The 10,791-nt window shown below is 55.5% G+C and overlaps 1 protein-coding gene across 1 annotated transcript; it reads left to right on the plus strand.

Annotated features, from left to right (window-relative positions):
- The first annotated feature begins 412 nt into the window (after positions 1 to 412).
- On the plus strand, positions 413 to 3,829 carry ACTB (actin beta). The gene is made up of 6 exons (XM_060032501.1): positions 413 to 502; positions 1,223 to 1,351; positions 1,500 to 1,739; positions 2,190 to 2,628; positions 2,714 to 2,895; positions 3,052 to 3,829. The coding sequence occupies exons 2-6, from the start codon at positions 1,229 to 1,231 to the stop codon at positions 3,193 to 3,195; spliced, it is 1,128 nt and encodes a 375-aa protein (XP_059888484.1). The 5' UTR covers positions 413 to 502; positions 1,223 to 1,228; the 3' UTR covers positions 3,196 to 3,829.
- Positions 3,830 to 10,791: the final 6,962 nt, after the last annotated feature.

Below are 10,791 nucleotides of genomic sequence, written 5' to 3' on the forward strand. Positions count from 1 at the left end.
CGCTCACTGCTCTGGGGCATCCACACCCGGAGGGTCCCGGGGTGGGGGGACCCGGAGTGACAGGCAGGCCGGGTGCAGGCCTGGCCACGCGGGGCCGGACCGGGCACTGCTCAGCTGGGCGGCGGCCCGGGGCTCGCACCCCACGACCCGCGGGCCCAGCACCCAAAGCCAAAACTCTCTCCCTCCTCCTCTTCCTCAATCTCGCTCTCGCTCTCTACCAGTCCATCTCTCTCTCTCTCTCTCTTTTTTTTTTTTTGCAAAAGGAGGGGAGAGGGGGTAAAAAAATGCTGCACTGTGCGGCGAGGCCGGTGAGTGAGCGGCGCGGGGCCAATCAGCGCTGGCCGTTTCGAAAGTTGCCTTTTATGGCTCGAGCGGCCGCGGCGGCGCCCTATAAAACCCGGCGGCGCGACGCGCAGCCACAGTCGAGACCGCGTCCACTCCGTCAGCACAGGCCCCTCGCCCTCGCCGCTCCGCCTTCGCCGCCGGTCTACACCGCTACCAGGTAGGGCCCCGCGCCGGCCGGGCCGCTAATGCGCTGGGCCCGCGCCTCCTCCGGGGAGGCAGCGCGCGATCCCGGCCCCGTGGACAGCCTCCTGGCTGCGGGGAGTGGACTCATGCGCTCCTCGCTCGGGGCCGGAGCTGCGCTCGGGGCGCGCTCCCAGAATGTTACCGTTGGGACCGCGGGTCTTTGTCCGAGCGAGCGGCTCGCTCCGCCGGCGGGACGGCGGGACGGCGGGGCAGCGGGGCAGCGGGGCAGCGGGGCGGCGAGGCGGGAGGGTGGGTGGGCGCGGCGGGGCAGCAGGGCCGGGTGGGGGCTGGGGACACCAGTGCGCGTGCGTGTGCGCGTTAGGCTCGGGAAGCGAGGGCGGGGCGGCCGGCCGGAAGGGGTGGGGTCGCCGCGGCGCGAGAGCGCCTGCGCGCACTTCCTTCTCGCGCCGCCGGCTCCCGCGGGTGTGGCTGCTGAGCGTTCGCCTGGTGGTGCTTTTTGGGCGGGGCGGGGCCGGCGCCCGGTGTAGGGGGGCGGAGGCCTGGCTTCCTGCCGCGAGCCGCGGGGCCGCCTCCAATCCGCGTTTGCCTTTTATGGTAATAACGCGGCCGGCCGGCTTTCTTTGTCCCCAATCTGGGCGCGCGCCGGCGCCCCCTGGCGGCTCGAAGGCGCGGTGCGCCGGAAGTGGGTAGGGCGGGGGCGGCCGCACGGCTCATGGTCCTGTTCTCTCCGCAGTTTGCCATGGATGACGATATTGCTGCGCTCGTGGTCGACAACGGCTCCGGCATGTGCAAGGCCGGCTTCGCGGGTGACGATGCTCCCCGGGCCGTCTTCCCCTCCATCGTGGGGCGCCCCCGGCACCAGGTAAGGCGCCCGCCTCGGGTCTGACTTGGTGGGTGGGGCTCCCCTCTCGGGAGCAGGCGGAGGGAGGGAGGGGGAGACCTTCGGTTTTCTGGGTGAGGGTCGGTGGGGCAGTGCCTGAGCTGAAGGCGCCTTGCTCCTCCCTCCGCAGGGCGTGATGGTGGGCATGGGGCAGAAGGACTCCTATGTGGGCGACGAGGCGCAGAGCAAGAGAGGCATCCTGACCCTCAAGTACCCCATCGAGCACGGCATCGTCACCAACTGGGACGACATGGAGAAGATCTGGCACCACACCTTCTACAACGAGCTGCGTGTGGCCCCCGAGGAGCACCCCGTTCTGCTGACCGAGGCCCCCCTGAACCCCAAGGCCAACCGTGAGAAGATGACCCAGGTCAGTGGCCCGCCGGCCTCGCCTGGGCGCCACCCCCGCACCCCGTTTCTTGCCCTTCTTTGTCACGCCCTTTCTCACTTGTTCTTTCTTCTGCCATTTTCCTAGGACTTTCTTCTCTGACCTGAGTCTCCTTTGGAACTCTGCAGGTTCTATTTGCTATTTCCCAGATGGAATCTTTTTCTCGTGTTTGCTTTTCTGACTAGGTGTTGAAAGCATAAAGTGCTGTGGGTGTAGGTACTAACACTGGCTCGTGTGACAAAGCTGACGAGGCCGCTGTAAAGTGGCCTTGGAGTGTGTATTCAGTAGGTGCACAATAGGTCTGAAGTGAATCCCCGTCCTGGGAGCCCCAGCACACTTAGTCATGTTCCTTGCACTCTTTGCATGTCCCCAGTCTGGCCTCACTGCTCCCGGTGGCTTCCCAAGTGTGACATGGTCCATCTCTCCGTGCAGATCATGTTCGAGACCTTCAACACCCCAGCCATGTACGTGGCCATCCAGGCTGTGCTGTCCTTGTACGCCTCTGGACGCACCACTGGCATCGTGATGGACTCCGGTGATGGGGTCACCCACACGGTGCCTATCTACGAGGGGTACGCCCTCCCCCATGCCATCCTGCGTCTGGACCTGGCTGGCCGGGACCTGACGGACTACCTCATGAAGATCCTCACGGAGCGTGGCTACAGCTTCACCACCACGGCCGAGCGGGAAATCGTACGTGACATCAAGGAGAAGCTCTGCTACGTCGCCCTGGACTTCGAGCAGGAGATGGCCACCGCGGCCTCCAGCTCCTCCCTGGAGAAGAGCTACGAGCTGCCCGATGGTCAGGTCATCACCATTGGCAACGAGCGGTTCCGCTGCCCTGAGGCTCTCTTCCAGCCTTCCTTCCTGGGTGAGTCAGGAGGTCTCATGCCCGCCCCACACGAGGGTCACTCTGGCCACACTGGAAGTTAAGTCTGGCTTCTCTTTCTCCTCAGGCATGGAATCTTGTGGCATCCACGAAACTACCTTCAATTCCATCATGAAGTGTGACGTCGACATCCGCAAGGACCTCTATGCCAACACGGTGCTGTCTGGCGGGACCACCATGTACCCAGGCATCGCTGACAGGATGCAGAAGGAGATCACCGCCCTGGCTCCCAGCACGATGAAGATCAAGGTGAGTGCCTGGCCTGAGCTGGCCTGGGCACTTGGGGGGTGAGATGTGGCTTTGGTGCAGGTGAGCGTGGTGGTCGTCAAGGCAGCTGCCTTGCTGTAGGCCCCTGGTGTACCAGGGCTGGGACCGCCAGAGCCCTCACTGCCTTTCTCTCCCCAGATCATCGCTCCCCCTGAACGCAAGTACTCCGTGTGGATTGGTGGCTCCATCCTGGCCTCGCTGTCCACCTTCCAGCAGATGTGGATCAGCAAGCAGGAGTACGACGAGTCTGGCCCCTCCATCGTCCACCGCAAGTGCTTCTAGGCGGACTCTTAGTTGCGTCACACCCTTTTCTCGACAAAACCTAACTTGTGCAGAAAACGAGATGAGATTGGCATGGCTTTATTTGGTTTTTTGTTTTTTTTTTTTGGTCTTTTTTTATTTTTTTTTTGTTTTGTTTTTTTTGCGCTTGACTCAGGATTTAAAAACTGGAACGGTGAAGGTGACAGCAGTCGGTTGGATGGAGCATCCCCAGAGTTCTACAATGTGGCCGAGGACTTTGATTGTACATTGTTTGTTTTTTTTTTTAAAATAGTCATTCCAAATATTGTGAGATGCATTGTTACAGGAGGTCCCTTGCCTTCCCAAAAGCCGCCCCACTTCTCCCTTAGGAGAAGGGCCAGTCCTCGCCCGAGTCCACATAGGGGAGGGTGATAGCATTGCTTTCGTGTAAATTATGTACTCCAAATTTTTTTTTTAATCTTTGCCTTAATACTTGTTCTTTTTGTTTGTTTTATTTTGAATGGTCAGCCATCGTGGCCCCCCTTTTTGTCCCCCATCTTGAGATGTATGAAGGCTTTTGGTCCCCCTGGGAGTGGGTTGAGGTGCGGAGGTAGCCAGGGCTTACCTGTACACTGACTTGAGACCAGTTCAATAAAGTGCACACCTTATACACGTGGCTTGTGGCTGGCGTTGTTGGATGTTGGGGAGAAGGCTGGGGTGCTGGGGGTGCTTTGAGGTGCCTCTCACCCTGAAGGGTCTGGGATTGGGTTATGTGGGAGGAGTTAGGAATTCTGGCCTCTAATCCTGTTTAAGTGAATTTCCTGCCTGGCCCTTGTTCCCCTCGGTTTCTCGCTGGGTTCTGAGGTCCAGATGCTGGGAGAGTGGGGAGCTAGGGAGGTGTGGTCCCTGTACCCACCTCGTAGAACTGGGTGGGGACCTTCGTCTCTGTGGGTGCTGCTTCCTCACTGTTCTCTTGGGATAGTGGGGTCTCCCAGGCCACAGGCTTTGTCCTCGCCTTCTCTTCAGTACCTGCGGAGAACCAGGGGCTCTGAGGTTATGGGCGGGGCCTCAAGTTTAACACCTGCCCACTCACCTGGAGTGACCCCCGTGGAAGGGACAGCGCCACCCATCTGGGGCCTGTGGGCAAGGGGATGCGGGGTCGGCAGAGATGACCTTAGTTGGAGGGTAGACGTCATCCTTTATTGGTGCCCAGTTTCAAGTGCAGATCTGGCCCAGGGGGAAGCAGCCTGGGGGTTGCGGTCAGTTTGGGACTCTTCTCCAAGCCTGGCTGGCCTCCACTCTTGCTAGAAGCTGTGGTTGACATGGAGGGAAAGTGGGTGAGGCCTCTCCCACACTGCCAGAGGGAGTGAGATAAGGAAACTGGCCCCCAAGTCGATCCAGATTTGAGGCCTTGGGGGACCCTCTCCCCTCCATGAATCTGGGGCTTCCCCAGGGCTCCGCTGGGGACGGTGGGAGCTGTGGCCCGTGAGGATGGGGCGACCCACTGCCTCCCATCTTAGGGACAGTGCAGACCCTCAGGCACCTTTTGCGCAGCACCTTGGGGGTGTGTGGGGGGAAGAGGGCTGTTCGACCTCCTGGTGGCTTCAAAAACCAAAGGGGAGCCCACGGTCCCCGGGCTAACCTGGGCAGATTTTCCTAGGTCAGCACATGAAACAGCATGGCAGGTGCAGAATGTGATACCTGCAAGGTGTTCTGTTCCCCAGGGCGTTGCCCTCTATCACCTGGCCCAGAGGAAGAGCACCGAGGATCCTTCGCCCTGACCCTGTGCAGTCTTAGAGGCCTGCGAACCTGGAAGGGAAGTCCCTCCTGGGTCAGTTCCAGCTCTTTTGGTCTAATTCAGGGATGGTGGTCAGCCCTGGGCTCTGGGAGCTGAGAGTACCTACTCTGTGCTGATGTCTTGGACACAGAGCCTGCCCTGGAGGAGCTGTCAGCCTGGAAACTCCCCTCTCTCCCTCCCTCCCTTTCTCTCTTCCCCGCTTCCTCCCTCACGCTATTTGTGCTAGGCATTGTGCCACGCTGTGGGATGCAGTGGAGAAGAAACCAGGTGTGTTTCCTGCCCTCACAAGGGGCCCAGCTGACTGGGCAAGACAGAATAAATAGGAATGTACAAGTACCAGTGGTGATAATGAGAAGAAAGAGTAGCGGCTGCGTGTGGTAAAGAGCATAGGGTCGGTCTGGGAAAACGGAGACATTCATCACGTTGATGCGTGATGGTGTCACGGGTGTGGACAGACATCAAAGCTCATCAAAGTACCTCAGTGAAGCTGAAAAAAACCTAAGAAATACAGGTTAAAAAAAAAGGAAAAAAGCAATCATCATTTTTTTTTTTTTTTTTTTTTTTTTAGCAATCATCATTTTGCCTTTTTCCAATAAATAAGGTAATAAAGGACCATAAACCTGGCTGATGGGGGGATGGGGGCATCCGCGGCTCTTGATCAGGAGGCTTTTTCAGACGGCTTCCTGTGGGAGGGGTGCGGGAGCTGGCCACACGACAGTCGCTTGGGCAGGTGGAAGTGTGGGTGTGCATGTCTCAGGCAGAGGCCCGGGGATGAATGGGAGGGTGGATGGGGCTATGTGTCTTTTCTATGTGGCCCTGGGAAGTCACGTTACTGTCCACATGCCCATCTGAGAAATGGGAATGTCAGTAACAGCTGGAGGGGTGCTGTGAGCAGGTGCTCCCTCAGTCTTTTCCTTTGAAAGGAGACACACACTTGACCCTTTAGGTGCTGCTCCCTTCCTCCCGGGGCCACAGCTGGGCTGATCATCTGGGCTAAGCCAGAGGGTGCTGCATTACCTGCCGCCTTCCTCTCAGCACCCATCTTACAGATTAGGAAACTGAGGCTCAGGGAGGATAGGTGCGCTGGCCCCAGGTTACCCATCTTGTAAGTGAGGAAGCTGGAATTTGACCCTAATACCTGTGAAGCCCAACAGGGCAACGGGCCAGGAGAGGCAAGGTTCAGCCCAACACAACCGTCCTCTTGTTTTACAGAACTTCGGCTTCTCCACTCTGACCCTGAGCCACCTCAGCCCTGGGCCAGGAGGCTCCTTGCTTTCTCAGGTGGCTGGCTCCCCCGTGAGGCCGCTCTGACCGCCTGAGGTTCACCTTCTTAAGCAGCTGAAACGTCTCTCGCTGGAAGGTCGCTCCTCTGTGAAGCACCTCCTGCCTGGAGGCAACTGCACCCTAACAGGTGCCCTGAGGGGAGGGGAGTCTCGGTAAGTGTGGGGGCTCAGAGCCCTGCGTCCTTCCCTCCATCCTGACGTGTCTTCCTGGATCCCAGCAGTGAGGACACAGGGAGGATGCTCGGATGCTCGTGGTGGCACTGTCGCAGGCCGGTCATCTTCTTTGGGGGGACCTGGGGCTGTGAGGCAGCGCTGAGGGGCCAGTGGCAGGATTGGAACTCACCCTCTAGCCTGGAATCACCCAAGGGACTCGGGATCATTCAGGGCCACGGTTGGCGCCTTCATTCACACATTCACCTTATTCATCATTCAACTTACATTTCAAGCGGCCACGCAGTTCTAGAGGGAGGGGGTTCAGCAGTAGTATTGCGACATTGTCCCTGCCCTCATAGGGCTGCCAGTCTTTTTTTTTTTTTTTCCCCACTGCATCACATGGCTTGTGGGATTTTAGTTCTCCAACTAGGATCCAATCTGGGCCCTCGGCAGTAAAAACGCGGAGCCCTAACCACTGGACTGCCCGGGGCTTCCCAGGGCTTCCCGTCTTGCTGCACTGTCCCCTAGGGGGCCACGAGCCACACATGGCTGTTTATATTTATGTTAATTACAATTAAGAATTCAGTTCTTCAGTTGCACAAGTCACATTTCAAGTGCCCATTGGACAGCACAGGTAAGGAACATTCTCAACCTTGTAGAAAATTCTAGTGGATGGCACCGGACTGGTGGGAGGACAGATGTGGACCAAAAACTCATACTGATGGCTCTTAATTATCCACTGGGATAAATGCCTTCAAGAAATACTTGGAGGAATGGCGACAGAGAACAATGGAACAGTGACCTGGTCGGGAGGAGGGGAAGGTTTTCTGTGGACGGGATGTTGAGCAATGAGTCAGAGTTGGGCTGAGAGCCACCTGACAGAGGCAACAGCACAGGCAAAGGCAGAGGGAGCGTCTTCAGGAGTGAGCAGTTCAGATGTACATATTTCAAAAGTAATCAAATTTAATTTTTAGAGCAGTTTTAGGTTCACAGCAAAATTGAGAGGAAGGTACTGAGATTTCCCATACATCCCCGGCTTGCATAACCTCCTCCACCATCAACATCCCCACTAGAGCCTGAGAGCAGAGTAGAGTGGTACATGTGTTACCGCTGATGAAACCTACATTGACACGTGGTATCCCCTGTAATTTACCTTGGAGTTCACCCTTGGTGTTTACATTATATGGGTTTGGACAGGGATCCACCATTACAGTATCATACAGAGCAGTTTCACTGCCCTGAAAATCCTCTGTGCTCTGCCCATTCCTCCCTGGCCTGGTCTCCCTGAGTCCTGGCAACCGCTGACCTTTTTATTATCTCCATAATTTTTGCCTTTTCCAGAATGTCATGTAGTTGGGATCATAAAGTATATAGCTTTTTCAGATTGGCTTCTTTCACTTAGTAATATGCATTTACGTTTCCTCCATGTCTTTTTTAAAAAATTAATTTATTTTTTATTATTTTTAAATTTTTATTTATTAATTTACTTATTTTTGGCTGCATTGGGTCTTCATTGCTGCTCGCAGGCTTTCTCTAGTTGCAGCGAGTGGGGGCTGCTCTTCGTTGCAGTACGCGTGCTTCTCATTGCGGTGGCTTCTCGCTGCAGAACGTGGGCTCTAGGCACATGGGCTTCAGTAGTTGTGGCTCGTGGGCTGTAGAGCGCAGGCTCAGTAGTTGTGGCGCACAGGCTTAGTTGCTCCACAGCACATGGGATCTTCCTGGACTGGGGCTTGAACCTGTGTCCCCTGCGTTGGCAGGGAGATTCTTACCACTGTGCCACCAGGGAAGTCCCTCCTCCATGTCTTTTCATGGCTTGATAGCCCATTTCTTTATAGTGTTGACTGCTATTCCACGGTTCAGATGGACTACAGTTCATTTATCCATTCACCTACGCTTCTCGGTGGACGCTGTGAGGAAGTGTCACCGAAACCTGGAAAGGCTTGTGACAGAGTGAGAGTAGTGAGGCACTGGGGCTGACTCCCCAGCCCCACACTCAGTGATTTCCAACTCAAATGTTCCTCAGAATTGGGGATGCCCAGGAAATGTGAGACTCCTTCCTCATTAGAAAGAGTAAGAGTGGTAGAGGTTACAGCTTCTGTGTATTGAATAAACTCCTCTCTGCTGGACAGTACCTGCATAATCTCATTTAATCAATAATCGATTTGACAAATGTTGATCAAGGGTCTGCTGCAGCCATGCCCTGTTCTAGTGGGGGAGGGAAAATAAACACATCTGCCACAATAAGAAACACACTGATTATGGCTTATAGGGGAAGGAAAGGAAGGGGTCAGGGAGTCAGGAGAACCTGGGCCTCTGTGAAACCCCCAGATGCCTGCCTGAGTCAGAGTTGGGCTTCATTGTTGAGGTTTTGATAGTAAACAAAAAATAGTGGAAACCCCATTAACACGTGTTTGCCTCAAGTGGCTCCTAACCTTTGACCTAACCATGAGCTGTGCCTGTTCCCATGGTGGTCCGCCCACAGTTGGAGCCACCAGAGTTCTCTGGATACAAACTGGCTCAACCTGGTGAGGTGGGAGGGAAATGAGGCCCAGGGAGAGTCTGATATGAAGCTTGATGTACTGGGTTGAATAGTGTCCCCCAAAGATTCAGGTTCACCTGGAATCTCAGAATGTGACCTTATTTGGAAACAAGATCTTTGCAGGTGTCATTAGTTAAGATGAGGTCATACTGGCCTAGGGTGGATCTTAAATTCATCATGACTGGTGTCTTTATAAGAAGAGGAGCGGGAATTCCCTGGCAGTCCAGTGGTTAGGACTCAGTGCTTTAACTGCTGTGGGCCCAGGGTTCAGTCCCTGGTTGGGGAAGTAAGATCCCATAAGCCCCAGCGGCGTGGCCAAAAAAAAAAAAAAAGAGGAGAGGAGAGGATACACACATGTGCAAAAAGTGAAGATGGCCCCAGAGGCAGAACTTGGAGTATGTGGCCACAAGCCAAGGAATTCCAAGGATTGCTGGCAACCTCCACAACCTAAAAGAATCAAGGAAGAGGGCTTCCCTGGTGGCACAGTGGTTAAGAATCTGCCTGCCAATGCAGGGTACGCGGGTTCGAGCCCTGGTCCGGGAAGACCCTACATGCTGAGGAGCAACTAAGCCTGTGCACCCCAACTACTGAGCCTGCGCTCTACAGCCCGTGAGCCACAACTACTGAGCCCTTGCACCACAACTACTGAAGCCCATGAGCCACAACTACTGAAGCCCACGTGCCTAGGGCCCCTGCTCTGCAACAAGAGAAGTCACCGCAATGAGAAGCCTGTGCACCGCAACGAGAGTAGCCCCTGCTCACCGCAACTAGAGAAAGCCCGTGCACAGCGACAAAGACCCAACACAGCCAAAAATAAATAAAATAAATAAATTTTAAAAATATATAAAAAAAAATCAAGGAAGGATTCTTCCCTTGAGTCTTTGGTGGGAGCATGGCCCAGTCAACATCTTCTTCTTTTTTTTTTAATAAATTTAGTTAGTTTTAGCTGCGTTGGGTCTCCATTGCTGCGCAGGGGTTTTCTCTAGTTGCGGAGAGCTGGGGCTGCTTCTCATTGCGGTGGATGGGCTCTAGGCATGTGGGCTTCAGTAGTTGCAGCTCGCGGGCTCTAGAGCGCAGGCTCAGTACTTGTGGCGCACGGACTTAGTTGCTCCGCGGGCATGTGGGACCTTCCTGGACCAGGGCTCGAGCCCGTGTTCCCTGCGTTGGCAGGCGGATTCCCAATCACTGCGCCACCAGGGAAGCCTCAACATCTTCCTTTCTGACTTCTAGTATTCACATCCGGTTCTTTCTTCCCCACAAATTTTTATTAGTAAATGATTTATAAACGCAAAAGGTTACAGGTGAGAGCATATCATCCATACATTAATTTACCCAGAAAATATTTATTCAGCGCCCATGTCAGGGAGCTTTCTAGGTACAGGCCGTTTACAGTTTATTGGGGAGGACAGGGAAAAAAAAAAAAAAGGTACAGTAGATCAGATAGTGCAAAGAGTTATGGAGAAAAATAACAGAGGATAAGGTTATTTGTTAGGTTAGGTGTGTGTTTGCGAGGATGGGGAGGGGGTGATGCTATTTTCTGCAAGGGGGTCAGGGACCGGCTCTCTGACAGGTGGTTTCTGAACATTGCAGGCACTGGGACCGGCAAATGCAAAGGCCGAGGGTCAGGAGCGTGCTGGGCCGGCAAGAGAGGGCCTGTGTGGCTGGAAAGGGGCGTGCAGAGCAGAGGAGCGGGACATGACTTCAGAGAGCAAGCGCGGCGCCCCGGCCAGGATGCCCGCGCTCTACCCAGCCCTGCCGGGTCCTTGGCTGCGCGCCGCACCCAACATGGCGGCCGCGCGGGACTCGCCCGCGGGATAGCGGAAGTGCGTATCGGCGGGCGCCGGAAGTAGAGAGCGGCCCGCCCC

This window comes from Delphinus delphis, chromosome 15 (assembly GCF_949987515.2).
Source record: "Delphinus delphis chromosome 15, mDelDel1.2, whole genome shotgun sequence".
In the NCBI taxonomy this organism is placed as follows: Eukaryota; Metazoa; Chordata; class Mammalia; order Artiodactyla; family Delphinidae; genus Delphinus; species Delphinus delphis.